The 26586-nt window shown below is 40.1% G+C and overlaps 1 protein-coding gene across 1 annotated transcript in view; it reads right to left on the bottom strand.

Annotated features, from left to right (window-relative positions):
• SLC17A6 (solute carrier family 17 member 6) overlaps positions 1-26586 on the bottom strand; it is a 56255-nt gene that overhangs the window by 6269 nt on the left and 23400 nt on the right. Inside the window, exons 4-11 of the mRNA XM_056527806.1 lie at positions 24860-24974; positions 21403-21490; positions 21228-21314; positions 16461-16603; positions 13669-13818; positions 8462-8594; positions 6785-6895; positions 2594-2721 (exon numbers count right to left, since the gene is read on the bottom strand). Of these exons, the coding sequence (XP_056383781.1) occupies positions 2594-2721; positions 6785-6895; positions 8462-8594; positions 13669-13818; positions 16461-16603; positions 21228-21314; positions 21403-21490; positions 24860-24974 (955 nt within the window). The remainder of the gene's footprint in view (positions 1-2593; positions 2722-6784; positions 6896-8461; positions 8595-13668; positions 13819-16460; positions 16604-21227; positions 21315-21402; positions 21491-24859; positions 24975-26586) is intronic.

Here is a 26586-nt window from a genome sequence, read left to right as displayed (position 1 = left end):
GGTGCCTTGTCTCCAATAGTGGAAATGCCATGTCACCAATAGTGGATATGCCATGTGTTATGGATATGAAACACCATATCTCTGATAGTGGAGATGCCTTGTCTCCGATAGTGGAGGATGCCTTGTCTCCAATAGTGGAGGATGCCTTGTCTCCGATAGTGGAGGATGCCTTGTCTCCGATAGTGGAGGATGCCTCGTCTCCGGTAGTGGAGATGCCTTGTCTCCAATAGTGGAGGATGCCTTGTCTCCAACAGTGGAGGATGCCTTGTCTCCGATAGTGAAGATGCTTTGTCTCAGATAGTGGAGATACCTTGTCTCCGATAGTGAAGATGCTTTGTCTCAGATAGTGGAGGATGCCTTTTCTCCGATAGTGAAGATACTTTGTCTCCGATAGTGGAGGATGCCTTGTCTCCGGTAGTGGAGGATGCCTTGTCTCCAATAGTGGAGGATGCCTTGTCTAGTGGAGGATGCCTTGTCACCAATAGTGGAGGATGCCTTGTCTCCGGTAGTAGAGAATGCCTTGTCTCCAATAGTGGAGGATGCCTTGTCTCCAATAGTGGAGGATGCCTTGTCTCCGGTAGTGGAGATGCCTTGTCTCCAATAGTGGAGGATGCCTTGTCTCCAATAGTGGAGGATGCCTTGTCTCCAATAGTGGAGGATGCCTTGTCTCCAATAGTGGAGGATGCCTTGTCTCCGGTAGTGGAGGATGCCTTGTCTCCAATAGTGGAGGATGCCTTGTCTAGTGGAGGATGCCTTGTCACCAATAGTGGAGGATGCCTTGTCTCCGGTAGTAGAGAATGCCTTGTCTCCAATAGTGGAGGATGCCTTGTCTCCAATAGTGGAGGATGCCTTGTCTCCGGTAGTGGAGATGCCTTGTCTCCGATCGTGTAGATGCCTTGTCTCCAATAGTGAAGATGCCTTGTCTCCAATAGTGAAGATGCCTTGTCTCCAATAGTGGAGGTACCAGATCTTTCTACCTTTTATCACTAGAATTCAGTTGTCCATTGTCCACCATGAGCAAAATGATGTTACGCTGAGAACATCTATCTCAAGAAAAGTTGTACAGTAATCATCAAGCTATAGATCATAGGACGTGGTTGATGGAAAGATCTGTAGGAAAAATCATTGTCCACAGTATAGGTGCTAGACACCTCTGATCTTGACTTTTCTTGGGTGAAGCCAAAACACTAATCCAAAAAGATCCAAAAAACATTCATCACAACCAAATAAGGGGATAAGAGGTCTGACGACCCCCTCGGCTGCGACACCCCAGGCATTCAGTGCACGGAGCAAACTTCGCTCCATGCCAGATGACTGGCGATGCAAGGCAGAGGCTAGTGACGTCACGGCCGCACCCTGCTTGCGCAGTCACACCCGCTCCCATAGACATGCATTGAGGGGGCACAGCCGTGACGTCACGAGCCTCCAGCACTGCAACTGATGATCTAAAGGAATGCCGGGTGCAGAAGGGAGATTGCGGGGGTCCCCAGTGGTGGGACCCCTGCGATCAGACACCTTATTCCCTAACCTTTGTGTAGGGGATAAGATGTCTAGGGGGGAAGTACCCCTTTAATGTCCATGTCGAGGCAGTGGGATTTTTTGGTGGCCTCTTTAACACCCAGCACTAAAGCTCTTGTCATACCCATAAAGATTAAATTGGCTAGAGTTGAGCAAGCAGCGCAATCAAACGTGGATTCAATCTGAGCTTTGTGGCTTTCTAAGCTTTCAAACATTTCCAGCGCTAGTTAACTCCTTGGAGGGGTAGTGGGTGTATACATTATACAGCCATTTTAAGGCTGTATAATGTATACAGTGAAGAGAGTGATTCTTACCATCTCGTCACTAGTCTAAGCCTCTTCGTATTTAGCTCCACCCCTAGTTGCATCACCGCTAGAGTCAGGGCTACACAAGAAGAGCCCCGGACAAGTGACTAGATGGTAAGTATAACTCTTTACACTGTATACATTATACAGCCATATAGATGTCTGTTTAATGTGTGAACCTCCCCTCGACCCCTAAGGAGATAACTAGCGCTGCAAAGCAGCTCTAATTGACTCATAATAGATGCTATGCACTGGCCAGCAAGATGTTACGATGAACCAAAAGAGTTAAGTTGCGCTGCACAGCCCTTTCACTGTCATTTCGCTGTGAACTTTCAGAAAGCTCGCACGACTCTGTTGGCCAATCTATAAGTTATCAGACGTATAGGGTGACAGTGACCTGACATCTACAGGTCTGGACGTCAAGAAAAAATGCCGCCGGTTATTGGGTTTCACACGACAGGAGACTTTCTCGTCGTTTCAGCGGTTCAGCTGGGTCCGCCTTCTCCCATTCATCATTCTGCAGATGCCAGTTCCGCGCGGTATAATAAGCGTCGGCCGCTGATCTGTGTTTCTCTGCTCGCAGCGTGATTCCTTCTCAGTTAATTAAAACCTTATGACTCCCCCGGTCACATGAGGATTGGGGGACTCGGATTCGGGCGTCTATTTATAGCAGACGTGCCTTGAGGCTTTCACTAAGGTCTCTCACTCTGAATCTTTCCAAAGAACACAAGAAGAGCAATAAACTAAAGAAACGTATAACAGGAACCTACCTTGTTCTTGGTCATGGCTCCGACGATCAGCGGGCACACCATGCCGGACAGGGTGCCAACGCCGTTGGAAATCCCCATCAGAATACTGGCGTAACGGGGAGCGATGTCCAGGTGATTGACATTGAATCCTGTGGACACATAAGGAAAAGCAATTACTTAGAGAACGTAAGAGAAGCTGAAGCATTGTACATGGAAAGGTCCAGCATTATTGTTAAGATCTCTGCTGTCAGTGAATGGAAACATTCTTATTTTAGACCTGTTTAGATCTGATACATCTTACAGCTAAGCGCTGATACAGTTATAGTGTAGACCATTGTTTCCCAACCAGTGTGCCTACAGCTGTTGCAAAACTACAACTCCAAGCATGCCTAGACATCTTACAGCATTCTCTATGGAAGAGCTGCAGATATATGAGCACTGTACAAAGGTATCTCTGATAGATAGATAAATATGAGATAGATATGAGATAAATAGATAGATAGACAGACAGACAGACATGAGATGGATAGATATGAGATAGATAGATATGAGATAGATAGATAGATATGAGATAGATATGAGATGGATAGATATGAGATAGATAGATATGAGATAGATAGATAGATAGATATAAATGGATATAGGCAGTGTGCTGCCTATATCCATTTATATCTAAAGAGGACCGGAGCACCGAGGTTCAAGGGCTTGCACCCAATCACCTGGATACGAGGAGGTGCTGCTTTGTATGATAATTGTAGATAGATAGATAGATATGAGATAGATAGATAGATAGATAGATAGATATGAAATAGATAGATATGAGATAGATAGATATGAGATAGATAGATATGAGATAGATAGATAGATAGATAGATATGAGATAGATAGATAGATAGATAGATATGAGATAGATAGATATGAGAGATAGATCTGAGATAGATAGATAGATATGAGATAGATAGATAGATAGATATGAAATAGATAGATATGAGATAGATAGATATGAGATATGAGATAGATGGACATGATATAGATAGATAGATAGATAGATAGATATGAGATAGATAGACATGATATAGATAGATAGATAGATAGATATGAGATAGATAGACATGATATAGATAGATAGATAGATATGAGATAGATAGATAGATAGATAGATAGATAGATAGATAGATATGAGATAGATAGATATGAGAGATAGATCTGAGATAGATAGATATGAGATAGATAGATAGATATGAGATAGATAGATATGAGATATGAGATAGATGGACATGATATAGATAGATAGATAGATAGATAGATAGATAGATAGATATGAGATAGATAGACATGATATAGATAGATAGATAGATAGATAGATATGAGATAGATAGACATGATATAGATAGATAGATAGATAGATAGACAGACAGACATGAGATGGAAAGATATGAGATAGATGGATAGATATGAGATAGATAGATAGATAGATAGATAGATATGAGATAGATAGATAGATATGAGAGAAATAGATAGACATGAGAGAGATAGATAGACATGAGATAAATAGATAGATAGATAGATAGATAGATAGATAGATATACGGACAGACAGACAGACATGAGATGGATAGATATGAGATAGATGGATAGATATGAGATAGATAGATAGATAGATAGATATGAGATAGATAGATATGAGATAGATAGATAGATAGATATGAGATAGATATGAGATAGATAGATAGATAGATATGAGATAGATAAATAGATATGAGATAGATAGATATGAGATTGAGATAGATAGATAGACAGACATGAGATGGATAGATATTAGATAGATAGGAGATAGAAAGATAGATAGATAGATAGATAGATAGATATGAGATAGATAAATAGATAGCTAGATATGAGATAGATAGATATGAGATAGATAGATAGATATGAGATAGATAGATAGGTAGATATGAGATAGATAGATATGAGATTGAGATAGATAGATATGAGATAGATTGATAGACATGATATAGATAGACATGATATAGATAGATATGAGATAGATAGATAGATAGATAGATAGATAGATAGATAGATATGAGATAGATAGATATGAGATTGAGATAGATAGATAGATATGAGATAGATTGATAGACATGATATAGATAGACATGATATAGATAGACAGACAGACATGAGATGGAAAGATATGAGATAGATAGATATGAGATAGATAGATAGATAGATAGATAGATATGAGAGAGATAGATAGATAGATATGAGATAGATAGATAGATATGAGATAGATAGATATATATGAGATAGATAGATATGAGATAGATAGATAGATATGAGAGAGATAGATAGACATGAGATAAATAGATAGATATGAGATAGATAGATAGATAGATAGATAGATATGAGATAGATAGATATGAGATAGATATGAGATAAATAGATAGATAGATAGATATGAGATAGATAGATATGAGATAGATAGATAGCCATGAGATAGATAGATAGATAGATAGATAGATATGAGATGGATAGATATGAGATAGATAGGAGATAGATAGATAGATAGATAGATAGAAATGAGATAGATAAATAGATAGATGTGAGATAGATAGATATGAGATAGATAGATATGAGATAGATAGATAGATAGATAGATAGATAGATATGAGATAGATAGATATGAGATAGATAGATATGAGATAGATAGATAGATAGATAGGAGATAGATAGATAGATAGATAGATAGATATGACATAGATAGATATGACATAGATAGATAGATATGAGATAGATAGATAGATAGATAGATAGAGAGATATATGAGAGAGAGAGAGAGAGAGAGAGAGAGAGAGAGAGAGAGATATAAGAGAGAGAGAGATAGGAAATAGATAGATAGAAGATAGATAGATAAATAGATATGAGATAGATATTAAATAGATGATAGATAGATATGAGATAGATAGACAGACAGATATGAGATGGATAGATACGAGATAGATAGATAGATATAAGATAGATATGAGATAGATAGATGTGAGATAGATAGATAGATAGATATTAGACAGACAGACAGACTTGGGACGACTTGAATGTTCTGACTTTAGCCTTTAATATATAGCACTTCCTGTTCCTGCTCAGTTGGATACCCACTGCTCAGTTGGATACCCGCTGCTCAGTTGGATACCCGCTGCTCAGTTGGATACCCGCTGCTCAGTTTGATACCCGCTGCTCAGTTGGATACCCGCTGCTCAGTTGGATACCCGCTGCTCAGTTTGATACCCGCTGCTCAGTTGGATACCCGCTGCTCAGTTGGATACCCGCTGCTCAGTTGGATACCCGCTGCTCAGTTGGATACCCGCTGCTCAGTGATGATTTTTCTCAGTATTGCGGGAAAACTGAACACAGGGATAAGAACATTTTGTTTCAAAAGCTCCAAAAATGGTGCCATTCTATAAATCTATGAGAACAAAAATAAATTTGCATTTATTTGCTTCAAATCCAGCTATAAAAATCATCGTCCGGAACCAGCCAGGAATATCAAACGACTTCAGATGAAACAGATTTATGCAAATATTACTCATGGAGGAGACGGAGCGGCGGCGCGTGCGGCGGCGGTAAACAAACATTACGTATGTTCAAGGTCACGAATCAGATTAGACTTCTGTATAAAATTAGCATTAAAATTTACATAAATACGGCGGATTATACACGTCTGAGCCCCTCCCCCCACCATGTCTTAGTTTGGCCCAGTTCATATGTATTATATATGTAACAATGAGCTGGACCAAATCTTAAAGGGGGATGTCCAGGTTTAGTAAAATTTTACTTTTTTTTTTTTTTTTTATAACGACAGCGCCACTCTTAATCATGGCAGTGTCTAGTAGTGCAGTATGTAATTAAAGGGGTACTCTGGCCCTAAGACATCTTATCCCCTAGGGGATAAGATGTCTTAGGGCCAGAGTACCCCTTTAATTACATACTGAACTGCAATACCAGACACTTCCACAAACAAGATTTGCTCTATGTGTAGAAAAATTATTTAGACCCTTTCCTCTAGTCCTAGTTAGTAGTTTTTTTTATCTATATATATATATATATATATATATATATATATATATATATATATATATATATGTTTTTTGTTCTTTTTCTAATATTCCTTACAAAATAAATGAAATGTGTAAAAATATTCAGGATAAAATAATGTTCTCACCAGAAATGGCAAATCCACTGAAACCTACAGCGAGGACGAGGAATGATATGGCCACCCCTTTACTGTGAGAGTAACCGACCACTAGGAGGAGCGTCGCTTCCATTCCAAAACCTAAAGAGAAGCGAGGAGAGAAGTCAGAAAGAGGAAGATTCTCAGCGCTGCATGTCAGAACTAGAGAACCCACTGGAGTATAATACAGGATATAACTCAGGATCAGTACAGGATAAGTAATGTAATGTATGTACACAGTGACCTCACCAGCAGAATAGTGAGTACAGCTCTGGAGTATAATACAGGATATAACTCAGGATCAGTACTGGATAAGTAATGTAATGCATGTACACAGTGACCTCACCAGCAGAATAGTGAGTACAGCTCTGGAGTATAATACAGGATATAACTCAGGATCAGTACAGGATAAGTAATGTAATGTATGTACACAGTGACCTCACCAGCAGAATAGTGAGTACAGCTCTGGAGTATAATACAGGATATAACTCAGGATCAGTACAGGATAAGTAATGTAATGTATGTACACAGTGACCTCACCAGCAGAATAGTGAGTACAGCTCTGGGGGTATAATACAGGATATAACTCAGGATCAGTACAGGATAAGTAATGTAATGTATGTACACAGTCACCTCACCAGCAGAATAGCGAGTACAGCTCTGGAGTATAATACAGGATATAACTCAGGATCAGTACAGGATAAGTAATGTAATGTATGTACACAGTGACCTCACCAGCAGAATAGTGAGTACAGCTCTGGAGTATAATACAGGATATAACTCAGGATCAGTACAGGATAAGTAATGTAATGTATGTACACAGTGACCTCACCAGCAGAATAGTGAGTACAGCTCTGGAGTATAATACAGGATATAACTCAGGATCAGTACAGGATAAGTAATGTAATGAATGTACACAGTGACCCCACCAGCAGAATAGTGAGTACAGCTCTGGGGTATAATACAGGATATAACTCAGGATCAGTACAGGATAAGTAATGTAATGTATGTACACAGTGATCTCACCAGCAGAATAGTGAGTACAGCTCTGGGGTATAATACAGGATATAACTCAGGATCAGTACAGGATAAGTAATGTAATGTATGTACACAGTGACCTCACCAGCAGAATAGTGAGTACAGCTCTGGAGTATAATACAGGATATAACTCAGGATAAGTAATGTAATGTATGTACACAGTGACCTCACCAGCAGAATAGTGAGTACAGCTCTGGGGTATAATACAGGATATAACTCAGGATCAGTACAGGATAAGTAATGTAATGTATGTACACAGTGATCTCACCAGCAGAATAGTGAGTACAGCTCTGGGGTATAATACAGGATATAGCTCAGGATCAGTACAGGATAAGTAATGTAATGTATGTACACAGTGACCTCACCAGCAGAATAGTGAGTACAGCTCTGGAGTATAATACAGGATATAACTCAGGATCAGTACAGGATAAGTAATGTAATGTATGTACACAGTGACCCCACCAGCAGAATAGTGAGTACAGCTCTGGGGTATAATACAGGATATAACTCAGGATCAGTACAGGATAAGTTGTGATTGGAACAGATGACAATTTTGTAAAGATTTTCACTTCTATATAATGCAGCCATTGGGGGGCGCCATATCTTATTGGCAGCAGCCGTGTCGCTCACCTCCACAGTTCATGATCTTCCGGACAGTCGTTGTAGAGAGAATATTTTTGCTTCGTAGAAAGTCAGCGATTTGTCCCCCGATGGGAACAATAATGGTCATGACTAGATGCGGCACAGCGGACAGCATTCCCACCTGATGAGAAAACACATTCGTATTTATAGACAAACTCTGGCGCTGACTTACTTTATACACGTAGGGGGTCCGCATATACATGGCTGCTTTGTCCCTAAAACAGCGCCCCCTCTGTTCACACTAGAGCGGAGCTACAACCTATACACAGGAGTATTGTTGTTTTTCCAGTGCGGTACAACCCTTTTATTTTTTATATATACCTGTATATTCTGCAGTCCAGATGAGTCCATGCTGCATTGTGGTATATACACAAGTGTCAACTGTTTGGTTTTCCTGGAACAGTCATGTGATTTGGGACCCTGTCCGGGGCAATTTAAAGGGGTACTCTGCTGCTCAGCGTTTGGAGCTGGGAGCTCGTGACATCATAGTCCTGCCCCCTCATGACATCATGCCCCGCCCCCTCAATGCAAGTCTATGGTAGGGGCGTTGTCACGCCCCCTCCCATAGACTTGCATTGAGGGGGCGGGACATGATGTTATGAGGGGGCGGGGCTATGACATCACAAGCTCCCGATGCCGGCTCCAGCGTTCTGAACAGTTTGTTCCAAACGCTGAGCAGCAGAGTACCCCTTTAAGTGTTGTGGCAAAAACGAGACAGAAGCACAACAGCGCTTACTCAAATACTGCACCCTGTCCGAGGTCCTGTGCGCTGTAAAAAATGTGCGGAGAACGGGGCCACAGACAGGGTGTATAAGTAAGTGCCATCAGGCCTCCCTACAGGGGTGTACTACATACGAGGGGGGGGGGGGGTACTACCTACAGGGGGTCAAACTACCTATGGGGGGGTCCTACGTAGAGGGGAAAACTATCTAAAGGAGGTCCTACATATGGAGGGCTATCTACCTACAGGGGGGTCCTACATATAGAGGGTAATCTACCTACAGGGAGGTCATACATATAGAGGGTAATCTACCTACAGGGGCGTCCTACATATAGAGGGTAATCTACCTACAGGGAGGTCATACATATAGAGGGTAATCTACCTACAGGGGCGTTCTACATATAGAGGGTAATCTACCTACAGGGGGTCCTACATATAGAGGGCAAGCTACCTACAGGGGGTCCTACATATAGAGGGTAATCTACCTACAGGGGGGTCCTACATATAGAGGGTAATCTACCTACAGGGGGTCCTACATATAGAGGGTAATCTACCTACAGGGGGTCCTACATATAGAGGGTAATCTACCTACAGGGAGGTCCTACATATAGAGGGTAATCTACCTACAGGGGGTCCTACATATAGAGGGCAATCTACCTACAGGGGGGTCCTACATATAGAGGGCAATCTACCTACAGGGGGTCCTACATATAGAGGGCAATCTACCTACAGGGGGGTCCTACATATAGAGGGCAATCTACCTACAGGGGGTCCTACATATAGAGAGTAATCTACCTACAGGGGGGTCCTACATATAGAGGGCAATCTACCTACAGGGGGTCCTACATATAGAGGGTAATCTACCTACAGGGGGGTCCTACATATAGAGGGTAATCTACCTACAGGGGGTCATACATATAGAGGGTAATCTACCTACAGGGGGGTCATACATATAGAGGGCAATCTACCTACAGGGGCATCCTACATATAGAGGGTAATCTACCTACAGGGAGGTCATACATATAGAGGGTAATCTACCTACAGGGGCGTCCTACATATAGAGGGTAATCTACCTACAGGGGGTCCTACATATAGAGGGCAAGCTACCTACAGGGGGGTCCTACATATAGAGGGTAATCTACCTACAGGGGGTCCTACATATAGAGGGTAATCTACCTACAGGGGGTCCTACATATAGAGGGTAATCTACCTACAGGGAGGTCCTACATATAGAGGGTAATCTACCTACAGGGGGTCCTACATATAGAGGGCAATCTACCTACAGGGGGGTCCTACATATAGAGGGCAATCTACCTACAGGGGGTCCTACATATAGAGGGCAATCTACCTACAGGGGGGTCCTACATATAGAGGGTAATCTACCTACAGGGGGGTTCTACATATAGAGGGTAATCTACCTACAGGGGGTCATACATATAGAGGGTAATCTACCTACAGGGGGGTCCTACATATAGAGGGCAATCTACCTACAGGGGCATCCTACATATAGAGGGTAATCTACCTACAGGGGGGTCATACATATAGAGGGTAATCTACCTACAGGGGGGTCATACATATAGAGGGCAATCTACCTACAGGGGGTCCTACATATAGAGGGCAAGCTACCTACAGGGGGTCCTACATATAGAGGGCAAGCTACCTACAGGGGGGTCCTACATATAGAGGGCAAACTACCTACAGGGGGTCCTACATATAGAGGGCAAGCTACCTACAGGGGGGTCCTACATACAGGGGGGCAAACTACCTACAGGGGTATTATTAACAGGGGGCAAACTACCTACAGGGGTATTATTTACAGGGGGCAAACTACCTACAGGGGTATTATTTACAGGGGGCAAATTACCTACAGGGGTATTATTTACAGGGGGCAAATTACCTACAGGGGTATTATTTACAGGGGACATGCTACCTACAGGGATATTATTTACAGGGGGTAAACTACCTACGGAGGTATCATTTACAGGGGGGCACACTACCTAGAGGGGTATTATTTACAGGGGGTAAACTACCTACAGGGGTATTATTAACAGGGGGCAAACTACCTACAGGGGTATTATTAACAGGGGGTAAACTACCTACAGGGGTATTATTTACAGGGGGTAAACTACCTACAAGGATATTATTTACAGGGGACATGCTACCTACAGGGATATTATTTACAGGGGGTAAACTACCTACAGGGGTATTATTTACAGGGGGTAAACTACCTACAGGGATATTATTTACAGGGGACATGCTACCTACAGGGATATTATTTACAGGGGACATGCTACCTACTGGGGTATTATTTACAGGGGACATGCTACCTACTGGGGGTCCTAAAAACAGTGGGCAAACTCCTTACAGAGGGCAAACTACTAGTACTTAGATGCCAACAGTGATGACAATATATAGGGAAACTCTTTAAAATAAATTCGCCCTGTGACATGCCCCCCCCCCCCCCAATAAACCACACCCATAATAAGCCACGCCTTTCATTGTCAAAGCCAAAGTGTGCCCAGACTATGCGGCTGCTATGGGGCCCTTGGAGAGAATGGGTCCAGCCCTGGTTGGTTTTGTTCCCTTTCCTCTTTCCAACGAAATGTTTTGCCAGCAGATTAATGGAGGGAGGTATTTGACCTAAGGGTCATGGAGAGGATGGGGAAATAACCATCAGACCTTTCTCTCCTGGGGGAAGGGAATCAGCCGCTATAATAGGAGGCCCATATTGATATTTACTATAGGGGCCCTAAATTAAAAGCACCCTAACATGCCAAAAATATACCAAGAAGTGCAGGTCTGGGGCCCCTTATTAACTTGTATAGACGTGATACCAGGGGCTTCCAGTACAAGGGGCACCCAAACAGACTGATGGTCCCCTCCAGTGCACGAATAGTCACGACCAACAAGGGGCCCTCATTCTGGATTTAGTTCCCCTCGTGTCTAATGCTAAAATGTTTACGATTTGTTGTGAGTAACCTGCGGGTGTCCATTGCTCATAAATAAAATCCTTATGATATAAAACTATAAAACTAGATATGAAATAAACAAATAAATAAATAAACATATATAAAAATAGATAAATAAATAAATACATTAAAGGGGTACTCCCGTGGAAAACTTTTTTATTTATTTATTTTTTAATACAACTGGTGCCAGAAAGTTAAACAGTTTTGTAAATTACTTCAATTAAAAAATCTTAATCCTTCCAGTACTTTTTAGGGGCTGTATACTACAGAGGAAATGCTTATCTTTTTAGATTTCTCTGATGTCATGACCACAGTGCTCTCTGCTGACCTCTGCTGTCCATTTTGGGAACTGTCCAGAGAAGGAGAAAATGCCCATAGCAAACATATGCTGCTCTGGACAGTTCCTAAAATGGACAGAGATGTCAGCAGAGAGCACTGTGGTCATGACATCAAAGAAATCTAAAAAGAAAAGCATTTCCTGTGTAGTATACAGCCCCTAAAAAGTACTGGAAGGGTTAAGATTTTTTAATAGAAGTAATTAACAAATCTGTTCAACTTTCTGGACCAGTTGATTTAAAATAAAAATACGTTTTTCACGGGAGTACCCCTTTAAATAAATAAATAAATAAATATAAAACTAAAAAACTAGATATGAAATAAACGTAAAAGTAAACATTAGAGATGAGCGAAGTTACAGTAAATTCGATTCGTCACGAACTTCTCGGCTCGGCAGTTGATGACTTTTCCTGCATAAATGAGTTCAGCTTTCAGGTGCTCCCGTGGGCTGGAAAAGGTGGATACAGTCCTAGGAGACTCTTTCCTAGGACTGTATCCACCTTTTCCAGCCCACCGGAGCACCTGAAAGCTGAACTAATTTATGCAGGATAAGTCATCAACTGCCGAGCCGAGAAGTTTGTGACGAATCAAATTTACTGTAAATTCGCTCATCTCTAGTAAACATATATAAAAATAGATTAAAAAATGTATAAATGACTTCATTAATTAAATAAATAGATATAAAACTATAAAACTAGATATGAAATAAACAAATAAGTAAATAAACCTATAAAAATAGATAAATAAATAGATAGATGCACAACTATAAAACTAGATATGAAATAAATGAACAAATAAACAAAAAAATATAAATAAATATAAAAATAGATAAATAAACAAATAAATAAATATAAAACTAGATAAATAAATAAACAGCTAAAAAAAGATAAATACATATATAACTAGATACATAAATAAATAGGTTTAAAATAGATAAATAAACAAATAAATAAATATAAAAATAGATAAATAAATAAACAAATAAATAAATATAAAAATAGATAAATAAATAAACAAATAAATAAATATAAAATAGATAAATAAATAAACAAATAAATAAATATAAAATAGATAAATAAATAAACAAATAAATAAATATAAAAATAGATAAATAAATAAATATAAAATAGATAAATAAATCAATAGAAAGTAATAGAAAATCACGGCACCTTGCTAATCTCAAATCCGAAGACCTCTTCAAAGTACGCGGGCTGGCTGATGAGCAGAAGGTAGAAGGTCCAGCTACGGCAGAAATTTGCAACTATGATTGCATAGACGGGCATCGAGGTAAAGAATTTCCTCCAAGGAGTCTTGAATTTCTGGGAAGGGAAAACACAACAAATGATGATTGCACAGAAATGATTTGTTTATAAATATTTATACAGGGGGATCAGAATGAGGATGAAGCCCCCCCCCCCAGAAGATTTCAGCACGATCCGCTATAGGCATTGTGTATAGTCATTGGCCCTCATTTACTTAGAAAATCGAGTTGTAAGTCTATCTTGCTTTCTTACCCGACTGCTTTTTTCCCCTGGTATTCATTATTATGTCGCATCCTGTTTGTCGCACGTGGGTTTTGTAGGTTTTGGTTTCCAACTCCTCTGAGTTGTCGGGAAAAAATCCACAACAATTCAACAAATCCACAACAATTCAGAAATGTCGGGTTACGCCCCTTTTTCGGGTTTGGGAGAATCCACATCGGGTCCGTCGGGAAAAAATGTTGCATCGTGTCACAGACTGGCGCACGATGTCTGCGACATGGCGCAGACAAAGATGCGCCAAAAAAACCTGACAAAAGAAGTCAGGTTTAGAATAGTAAATGAGGGCCATTGTGCCCATTCACACCTGGGAAACTCCCCCAAAAAACTCCTAAAATCTGTTCATAATTGGAAGGGGGTCTCCACCTTCTAACATCCGGTCATTTATAAGTTCCAATATTTTATGATTTTATGCTGATTAGTGTCATATATCTAGTGAAGTGTTTTCCAACCAGTGTGCCTCCAGCTGTTGCAAATCTACATCTCCCAGCATGCCCTCCCCATCCCCGTATACACTAGCACATGTATTTTGCAGGGGGACACTTGCCCGACCCTTCTCTCCTCTGACATCCAGAGTCTACATAGAGTCAAAAAGCCATCAAACACATAGATCAGTGTTTTAGTCTTTCCCAATTGGTGCGCCTCCAGCCATTGCAAAACTACAACTCCCAGCATGCACTCCCCATCACCGTATACACAAGTACTTGTATTCTGCAGGGGGACGCTTGTCCGACTCTTCTCTCCTCTGACATCCAGAGTCTACATAGAGTCGAGAAGCCATCGAACACATAGATCAGTGTTCCCTAACCAGTGCACCTCCAGCTGTTGCACAAGCACATGAATTCTTGCCCGACCGCTCTCTCCTCTGACATCCAAAGCCAACAGAGAATCTTGAGGTCATCGTACACACAGATCAGTGTTTCCCTACCAGGGTGCCTCCGGCTGTTTCAAAACTACAAATCCCAGCATGCCCGGACAGCCTTTGGCTGTCCGGGCATGCTGGGATTTGTAGTTTTGCAACAGCTGGAGGCACATTGGTTGGAAAGCACTGCTAAATTTTCTGCAGTTTGACTTTGTTCTAGACCTGGCCCAAAGCCCAATAAGGTCCTAGGGTGAAGCTATGGGGCTCCTGTACAAAGCCTTTGGCTTTTCGGGCATGATGGGAGTTGTAGTTTTGCAATAGCTGGAGGCACACTGGTTGGAAAGCCCTGCTAAATTTTCTGCAGTTTGGCTTTGCCCTTGACCTGGCCCAAAGCCCAATAAGGTCCTAGGGTGAAGCTATGGGGCTCCTGTACAAAGCCTTTGGCCTTTCGGGCATGCTGGGATTTGTAGTTTTGCAACAGCTGGAGGCACACTGGTTGGAAAGCACTGCTAAATTTTCTGCAGTTTGACTTTGTTCTAGACCTGGCCAGAAGCCCAATAAGGTCCTAGGGTGAAGCGTTTGGATTTTCGGGCATGATGGGAGTTGTAGTTTTGCAATAGCTGGAGGCACACTGCTTGGGAAACACTGGTATAGTGGTTGGAGCCCCGTTTGCAGAGATATGGGGGGGGGGGTTATCATGACCACAGATTTTTGCACAATGACAGGAAGCCCCTGGATAGCGCAAAAAAAATAAATTTGAAAATCTTGTCACAATTCTACGCCAGCCGGTCACTGTAGTATATTTGCACAAAAATAATTTTTTTGCCAAATAAAATTCATCACACCAACCAGCGCATCCGCAAACCGCCACCTGTAAGTGCATCAAAAAGAAAATTACAAAGCCAGCGCAGTCGTCATGAAAATAGTACAAAGGAAGATAACTGCGGCGCAAGTCGACACGCAAAATAACGACACACAGAGCCCGCAATTTAGCAGGCGGACACCAGGTGACAAGTGTCCCCCCCCCCCCCCCCCATAGAGTTGAATGATAACATTATGAATGCAGGTAAGTAATTAAAATTCTACCGTTTACCGCTATGTGTAAACAGAGGCTTTGGAACTCTGGATAAGAAAAATGACTACAAATTAAATAAAATATCAATAAATAAATAAAATAATAATAATAATAATAATATGGAAATCTGGATAAGAAAAATGACTACAAATTCAATAAAAAAAAATCAATAAATAAATCAAATAATAATAATATGGAAATCTGGATCAGAAAAATGACTACAAAGATAAAAAAAACTAAAAATAAATAAATAAATCAAATAATAAATAAAATAAAAATAATAATAAGGAAATCTGGATCAGAAAAATCACTACAAAGACAATAAAGCAAAAAATAAATAAATAAATAAAATAATAATAATAAATAAATAAATAAAATAAAAATGTAATTAAATTAAAAAAGTATCTACATCTTGCTACAGGAAGCCATTAGGACAATTATAATTTGATGGACTCGTGAAAGCAGGCGGTGAGGTAAGTGTCTTACTTCCATTGCACCCATGAGGTTGGCGCTCTCTCCGATGCTCTCCTCTATGTAGGTGCGCTCCTCGTCTGAGATTGTTGGGTGCGTGGCCGGGCTCTCATAGGACACCAGGATCCAGAAGAGGTACCAGACCAGACCAAAGCTTCCTACAAAGATGCAAAGACAATTCATAGATACATTTACTGACATTCCATATTTCTTTGCTGATGTATCTTAGATTTGTAACAAGTATTTGAAACATCCACACCAAAGGCACAACAGTAATCTGGTTATGGTCACAGTCACTGAAATCCTCGATGACTGTAACTGTAATAGCCTAGGATAGATTAGATGTGATATCTACCTACCTATCTATCTCATCTCTATCTATCTATCTCATATCTATCTATCTCATATCTATCTATCTATCTCATATCTATCTATCTCATATCTATCTATCTCATATCTATCTATCTATCTCATATCTATCTCATATCTATCTATCTATCTATCTCATATCTATCTCATATCTATCTCATATCTATCTATCTATCTATCTATCTCTCATATCTATCTATCTATCTATCTATCTATCTCATATCTATCTATCTCATATCTATCTATCTATCTATCTCATATCTATCTATCTCATATCTATCTATCTCATATCTATCTATCTATATCATATCTATCTCATATCTATCTATCTATCTATCTCATATCTATCTATCTCATATCTATCTATCTCATATCTATCTATCTATCTATCTATCTCTCATATCTATCTATCTCTCTATCTCATATCTATAAATCTATCTATCTCATATCTATCTATCTATCTCATATCTATCTATCTCATATCTATCTCATATCTATCTATCTATCTATCTCATATCTATCTATCTATCTCATATCTATCTATCTATCTATCTCTCATATCTATCTATCTCTCTATCTCATATCTATAAACCTATCTATCTCATATCTATCTATCTATCTATCTCATATCTATCTATCTCTCATATCTATCTATCTATCTCATATCTATCTATCTCATATCTATCTATCTATCTCTCTATCTCATATCTATCTATCTATCTATCTCATATCTATCTATCTCATATCTATCTACCTATCTACCTATCTATCTATCTCATATCTATCTATCTCCTATCTATCTATCTACTTCATATCTATCTACTTCATATCTATCTCCTATCTATCTATCTATCTATCTCATATCTATCTCATGTCTATCTATCTATCTCATATCTATCTATCTATCTATCTCATATCTATCTATCTCATATCTATCTATCTCATATCTATCTCATATATATCTCATATCTATCTATCTATCTATCTCATATCTATCAATCTATCTCATATCTATCTATCTATCTCTCTCATATCTATCTATCTATCTATCTCCTATCTATCTCATATCTATCTCCTATCTATCTATGTATCTATCTATCTCATGTCTATCTATCTATCTCATATCTATCTATCTATCTCATATCTATCTCATATCTATCTATCTCATATCTATCTATCTATCTATCTCTTATCTATCTCATATCTATTTATAATATCTATCTATCTCATATATGTCTATCTATCATATTGTGTCTTAGACAGAACTGGAACAAATGCTGCACAGTACAGATACTTTCATATATAGAAGTGTTTATAGTTTATTGATATTAATTAGAAAAATGAATAAACAGAAGAGAAATCTGATTCCAACCAATATTTAATTTACATTTCTAGTTCTCTTGTGAATTCTCCAGTAATAAATGAGCAATCAGAACTGATGCTGGAGATGTGAATATCATTTCCTCCTGTTATTCTATAGTGATCCTCTATGATATGTGATGTCACACTGGAGGACATGACCCAGTTACAATCTGCATTAGTTATGGACTGTGGGATGTAAGTGACCTTTACATCTCTGTAATAAAGGCACCTGTACTGAAGCAAGAACCTGCTAACAATGCGTCCTTTCTGACAGCCTCCGGGGGCTGGGCTGCGGACCCCTGCATTTCATACCGCTCCGTGTCTTGACAGCATCTGCCAACTGTACTGAAGTTTTAATCACATAGAACAAAATGTCTCCCGATACATCTGGTAATTGGTTTCCGGGATCGGCGCTGCCATTTTTAATCCAGGAACGCGGCTAATTAAACCACCGGGTCAGGAGTGGAAATGTTTTCAGCTCCGATTGTGTTATTTCCCATACAACATGTCCTGGAGTCTGTAATTATGATTCATCCTATTAATCTACCTGCAGGGGAGGAGTGAACGGACAGCTCGTCCTCATTATTAGCCATGAGATGGGGAATATGCCTCTGCATTCCTCCCTATCTCTAGTCTGTGTGAGCTGCCCTCCATGCATGCTCTCCTCCCTATCTACAGTCTGTATGAGCTGCCCTCCATGTATGCTCTCCTCCCTATCTACAGTCTGTATGAGCTGCCCTCCATGTATGCTCTCCTCCCTATCTTCAGCCTGTATGAGCCTACCTCCATGTATACTCTCCTCCCAATCTACAGTCTGTATGAGCTTACCTCCATGTATACTCTCCTCCCAATCTACAGTCTATATGAGCTGCCCTCCATGTATGCTCTCCTCCCTATCTTCAGCCTGTATGAGCCTACCTCCATGTATACTCTCCTCCCAATCTACAGTCTGTATGAGCTGCCCTCCATGTATGCTCTCCTCCCAATCTACAGTCTGTATGAGCTGCCCTCCATGTATACTCTCCTTCCTATCCCTAACCTGTGCCAGTTGCCCTCCATGTATACTCTTCTTCCTATCCCTAACCTGTGTCCATTTCCCTCCATGTATACTCTCCTTCCTATCCCTAACCTGTGTCTATTGCCCTCCATGTATACTCTTCTTCCTATCCCTAACCTGTGTCCATTGCCCTCCATGTATACTCTCCTTCCAATCCCTAACCTGTGTCTGTTGCCCTCTATATTTACTCTCCTTTCTATCCCTAACCTGTGTCCTTTGCCCTCCATGTATACTCTCCTTCCAATCCCTAACCTGTGTCTGTTGCCCTCCATGTATACTCTCCTCCCTATCCCTAACCTGTGTCTGTTGCCCTCTATATTTACTCTCCTTTCTATCCCTAACCTGTGTCAGTTCCCCTCCATGTATACTCTCCTTCCTATCCCTAACCTGTGTCAGTTGCCCTCCATGTATACTCTCCTTCCTATCCCTAACCTGTGTCCATTGCCCTCCATGTATACTCTCCTTCCTATCCCTAACCTTTGTCTGTTGCCCTCTATATTTATTCTCCTTCCTATCCCTAACCTGAGTGAGCTGTCCCCCCACGTATACTCTCCTTCTTATCCCTAACCTGTGTCAGTTGCCCTCCATGTATACTCTCCTTCCTATCCCTAACCTGTGAGCAGCCCTCCATGTATACTCTCCTTCCTATCCCTAACCTGTGTCAGTTGCCCTCCATGTATACTCTACTTCCTATCCCTAACCTGTGTCAGTTGCCCTCCATGTATACTCTCGATCTTATCCCTAACCTGTGTGAGCTGCCCTCCATGTATACTCTTCTTCCTATCTACAGCCCGTACAGCTTCCCTCCATTAATGCTTACCTAACTCTCCACACTTTTCTCTGCTAAGTATGAATTCTTCCCCTCCCTGCTGCTATGTATAACATTAAGAGTTAACACTGAGAAGCACAATAGTAGGAATCTAGTCCAAAAGTATCCATAGACTCTACAAAGTCGAATAAAAAACTGATTGTGGAACCTGTAATGTTGTCCCTATCAGTCAGCTCTCCATGACACGGAGGACTAACATGGCAGAAGGTGTAATAAACTTGAGAGGGGGTCAGGGATCTCAATCTGCACCAGGTCAGACTGCACCAAAGTGACTGTCGACCATGCGACCACAAGTCGACCACTTGTGAAGGTGCTCTAGTCACATGGTGCCCTCTGGGGCCCTCATGGCCATTATGCCACTACCTTCCACAGATTCTGGACTCCCCCAGCTTCAAGCATGTAAAATATATACTCCATATTATTCTGCCAAATGGTGGTAGACCCATTTCTGATCCAAGTCCTTCACAATCCATAGAAGGACTGCTCAACTATTAATGTAACTATATAACGGCACCCTATCTATTGACGCATGCTTTACCCCAGTACCCACATGGAGGAGTAACATTTCATCAGTTGTTCCCCTTTCTCACACGCTAATACACTCCTTGGTTGAACTACTATAACTATGTCTGTATAACTCCCAAGGGTCTACACAGAAGGTTAGCCTACCAGTCTCTAGGACAGTTGTCACCTTTACACAGACATATGTCCTCTCTGTCCGATCACTTCATTTTGGAGTCCTCCTTTCTCTCTTGCCCGCCAGTTCGTCTTATCGGGCCTGTAGTTATTACAACACTCACAGCAGGCTCCTCAGTCAATCCATGTGGTTAGAGCCTCCTTCCTGCCACCGCCTCCTTTTATATCCTCCTGCAAACTCCTCTTTCACTTAGCAGTGCCAACACTGTAATTTTGCCCCTGATTCAGCATCTGCTTTGGACATCGGGCTCCTCGACCCCATTTCAGGTGAGTGAGTGTTCAGCGGTGACCCCATTCACAGTTGCCTCGAAACTCAGAATCAATTATATGTCTCCAGGCATCCAGCCGCAAAAGGTTAACATGGGGGGGGGGACAACACTGTGCCATTGTGGTTCCAAGTCTTGGCCTATCTGTTGTTATTAGGCAACAATCCTTATTATATATTAACATTAAACTTTAAGGGACTTACCATATACATAGAAAACGGACGACCATCCCGTAAATTGTACTAATATCCCAGCTAAAGGCATGGCGATCACGGCTCCTGCATAAGACCCTGGTCAGAGAAGATAGAACCGTCTTAGAGCTGCCCAAGATAGGATGTATTATATAAGGTATATATAGGGTATATAAAAGGTATTTACCACAGAAGGAGGTGGTCGCCAGGCGGCTTCTTTCTAGCGGAGGGGCCCACTTACTCCATATTCCGTGACAGGCGGGGTAGGTGACACCCTGGATGCGATACACAAGGGGGAAAAAATTACAAAATGGACCACAACAAAGTGATAGAACTGTTTATAATATCCTGTAGTGTAATGAAATATAAAATATATCATATCATACAAATTACAAGAACAAAATACAATAATATAACAAGACAAAATGTAATAAATTGTATAAAATAACACAATATCATATAACATAATATATAACGTAACAAAATCACAAAAAGTACAATATAACAAGATAAAATATAATGTAAGAGTACAATACAATGTAATGTAACATAAAACATAATTTAACATAACACTATAAAAAATAACATAAAATATGTTACATAATGTAATAAAAAAATATAAGAAAACAGAATAATATAACATATTGTTAAAAAAAATTACATAATACAAAATATTATTGCAACCCAGTGGTAAGGAACTATTTTAAAGCCTATTTCATCTAAATACCTAAAAAAATTTAAGCAAATGAAGCTAGCTCCAAAGTTGTAACTCCCTCCTTTCAGTGTATAACCCACCTGCTGGGGGCTTTTACCTACTAGGGGGGATCAGTATCTATCGGGGGCTTCTACCTAATGGGGGGGGGGGACCTACTTATCTACCAGCTACTTCCACCTACTAGGGGGATAAGAAATAATCTACTTAATTTACTTAATTGGGGAGGGGATCCTGGGGACTTCCACCTACTAGGGGGATCTGTACCTACCAGGAATTTCTACCTAATAGGGAGGATCCCTACCTACCTGCTGGGGGCCCTACCTATCTTCTGGGGGTTTCTTCCTACTAGGGGGGATCCGTGCCTACTGAGGGCTTCTACATAATAGAGGGGTTCCCTACCTACCTGCTGGGGGCCCTACTTACATGGCGGGGACTCCTACCTACTAGAGAGGATCTGTAACTACTAGGGACTTCTACCTAATAAGGGGGATCCCTACCTACCTGCTTGGGGCCATACCTACTAGGAGGGATCCAAATCTACCAGGGGCTTCTACCTTTTGGGGGGATCCCTACCTACCTGCTGGGGGTTTCTTCCTACTAGAGGGGATCAGTACCTACTGAGGGCTTCTACCTAATAGGAGGGGGGAGGGTTCCCTACCTACCGGCTGGGGGCCCTACCTACCTGCCGGGGGGCTCCTACCTACTAGAGAGGATCCGTAACTATCAGGGACTTCTACCTAATAAAGGGGGATCCCTACCTACCTGCTTGGGGCCATACCTACTAGGAGGGATCCAAATCTACCAGGGGCTTCTACCTATTGAGGGGGATCCCTACCTGCCTGCTAGGGGTTTCTACCTATTAGATGGGATCCATACCTACCAGGGGCTTCTACCTAATGGAGGGGTTCCTACCTACCGGGAGCCCAACCTAAAGGAGATCTGTACATACCAGTGACTTCTACCTAATTGGGGGTACCGACCTACCTGCTGGGGGCTTCTTCCTACTAGGGGAGAGTTGTACCTAATAGGGGCTTTTACCAAATGGGGAGCCCTATTTACCTACCTGCTGGGGGCTTCTTTTCGCAAATGGAAGAGACCAGAAAAAAAATATAGTCTCTGGCTACTGGTAGCTACCGCTTATTTAAAGGGGTACTCCAGTGGAAAACTTTTTTGCTTTCTGACACCAGTTGATTTAAAAAAAAAAAAAGTTTTCCACCAGAGTACCACTTTAAAACTTAGTCTCGTTTATGGAACCTATTAGGCTCCACCCATTGATTTACCAAGAAACGCCTACTTGGGGGGCACATTTGCATTAACCACACCTCTTTGGAGATTGGAAGCTAAGTATTAATATAATGACATAATGATTTACTATTAGTGTATGGTTTTTCTGTATTATTAATTTCCCTTCCAGACTTCCTCTTTTTCACCCTATTTAACTGATTTGGTGCACAATCTCACATGAATTTTTGCGCATTGTGGCAGAAAAAACACGACCGAGTACATGCCGACCATGGCAATAATTACATTGTAACGTTGGTAATTTACATTGTAAAACAAGGACATGAAACATTTCTCAGAAAAACATAACATCTAACATTCAGAATTGCACAAAAAAAAATAATGAAAAAAACTAATAAATACAATACAATGAATAAAACAAATACAATACAATGAATAAAACAAATAAATACAATAAAATAAATACAATAAATAAAAAATAATGAAAAAAACAAATACAATATATTGAATAAAAAAATACAATACAATGAAAACAAATAAATACAATACAATGAATAAAACAAATAAATACAATACAATGAATAAAACAAATAAATACAATACAATGAATAAAACAAATAAATACAATACAATGAATAAAACAAATAAATACAATAAAATAAATACAATAAATAAAAAATAATGAAAAAAAAAACAAATAAATACAATAGAATGAATAAAACAAATAAATACAATACAATGAATAAAAAATAAATACAATGAAATAAATACAATAAATAAAAAATAATGAAAAAAACAAATAAATACAATATAATGAATAAAAAATTATGAAAAAAAAAACAAATAAATACAATACAATGAATAAAACAAATAAATGCAATACAATGAATAAAACAAATAAATACAATACAATTAATTCAATAAATTAATTATGGAAACAAAAAATGTCACATCTCCACGTATAATTATAGATTCCAATTAATTTTAATACTAAAAATATTCTAAAATTGTAAAATGCCAAACTCAGGGTGCCATCAGCTGTCGCAAAACTACAACTCCCAGCATGCCCGGACAGCCAACGGCTGGGAATTGTAGTTTTGCAACAGCTGGAGGCACACTGACTGGGAAACGCCCATCTACATGTGCAATGGCCTCTTCTCAAACTTAACAAAGCTGACTCTGGGTGTCAGAAGAAAGAAGGGTTGGGCAAAAGTCCATCTGCAAAATCCATGTGCTAGTGTATTTGGGGATGGGGAGTGCATGCTGGAAGTTGTAGTTTTGAAACAGCTGGAGGCACACTGGTTGGGAAACACTGCTTTAGATTCTGCAGTTCGACTTTATTGGACTCCTGACCAGGCCTAAGCAAAGTCAAACTGCAGAATCTATAGCAGTGTTTCCCAACCAGTGTGCCTCCAGCTGTTGCAGAACTACAACTCCCAGCATGCCTGGAACAGCCAACGGTTTCTTACAGGAGCCCCATAGCCTTACCCGAAGCTATGGGGCTCCAGTACAAAGCCTTTAGTGCAAAGTGGAGCATGGCAATGGCATCCAAACAAGTGCCATGCTCCGCCCACTCAGGCGTAGCACTTCCCATAATGCAGCATTGTAGTAGAACAAAAAAGTGAAAATATTAAAATATTCTTTTTTATTTTTCTGATGAATCTGCAACGAGTCATGAAGTCAATACCTCCACAAGCCCTTGTAGAATCCTTACGAAGATCACGCACCCATAATGCACTCTGGCGGCTGACGGAATAAGCATGTTCAAAGTGGCGGTGAGCACGATGGCCGCACCAAACACCCTGCAATGGCGAAGAGTAAAATCAGTTAGTGGAGGTAAAATGGCCGCCGATCAATATCACATAAAGGAAGAAGCAGGCATCAGCTTAAAGGGGTTATCCAGGAAAAAAACTTTTATATTTATATATATATATATATATATATATATATATATATATATATATATAGATAGATATATATAAATCAACTGGCTCCAAAAAGTTAAACAGATTTGTAAATTACTTCTATTAAAAAATCTTAATCCTTTCAGTACTTATGAGCTTCTGAAGTTTAGATTGTTCTTTTCTGTCTAAGTGCTCTCTGATGACACGTGTCTCAGGAACCACCCAGTTTAGAAGTAAACCCCCATAGCAAACCTCTTCTAAACTGGGCGGTTCCCGAGACACGTGTCATCAGAGAGCACTTAAACAGATTAAAAAATCTTAATCCTTTCAGTACTTATGAGCTTCTGAAGTTGAGTTGTTCTTTTCTGTCTAAGTGCTCTCTGATGACACGTGTCTAAGGAACCGCCCAGTTTAGAAGTAAATCCCTATAGCAAACCTCTTCTAAACTGAGCGGTTCCCGAGACACGTGTCATCAGAGAGCACTTAGACAGAAAAGAACAACCAAAACTTCAGAAGCTCGTAAGTACTGAAAGGATTAAGATTTTTTCATCTGTTTAACTTTCTGGGGCCAGTTGATATATATAAAAAAATTTTTTCCTGGATAACCCCTTTAAAGGAGCACTCTGGTTTAGAAAAATCAGCTGTCAGGCGTGCCCGTAGGTGGCGCTCAACTTCCTGTAGTCAGTGTCACAGTATCGTTCCTACATTGTTATCATCCGTAAAGATATATCAAGCTCCTCCCACTGATTTGCATATCCCTACGTGACATCATGTGGTAAATACACAGTCATGTGACCATTAAACCTCGGCCAGTCACAAGTGAAGCAACATAGGGCAGAATTGAATATTTTACAGACCTTAAAGGGGTATTCCAGGAAAGAAAGAAAAAATTATATATCAACAGGCTCCAGAAAGTTAAACAGATTTGTAAATTACTTCTATTAAAAAATCTTAATCCTTCCAATAATTATCAGCTTCTGAAGTTGAGTTGTTGTTTTCTGTCTGGCAACAGTGCTCTCTGCTGACATCTCTGCTTGTCTCGGGAACTGCACAGAGTAGAAGAGGTTTGCTGAGGGGATTTGCTTCTACTCTGGACAGTTCCCGAGACAGGCGTCATCAGAGAGCACTTAGATTTGTAAATGACTTCTATTAAAAAAAAAATCGTAATCCTTTCAGTACTTATGAGCTGCTGAAGTTGAGTTGTTCTTTTCTGTCTAAGTGCTCTCTGCTGACACCTGTCTCGGGAACTGTCCAGAGTAGAAGCAAATCCCCGTAGCAAACCTCTTCTACTCTGTGCAGTTCCCGAGACAAGCAGAGATGTCAGCAGAGAGCACTGTTTGCCAGACAGAAAAGAACAACTCGACTTCAGCAGCTGATAATTATTGTAAGGATTAAGATTTTTTAATAGAAGTAATTTACAAATCTGTTTAACTTTCTGGAGCCTGTTGATATATATATATATATATATATATATATATATATATAAAGTTTTTTCCTGGATAACCCCTTC

Source organism: Hyla sarda, chromosome 6 (assembly GCF_029499605.1).
Source record: "Hyla sarda isolate aHylSar1 chromosome 6, aHylSar1.hap1, whole genome shotgun sequence".
Classification (NCBI taxonomy): domain Eukaryota; kingdom Metazoa; phylum Chordata; class Amphibia; order Anura; family Hylidae; genus Hyla; species Hyla sarda.
Note: the sequence above shows the minus strand (reverse complement) of the source record. Positions and strands in the feature narration are given on the sequence as shown.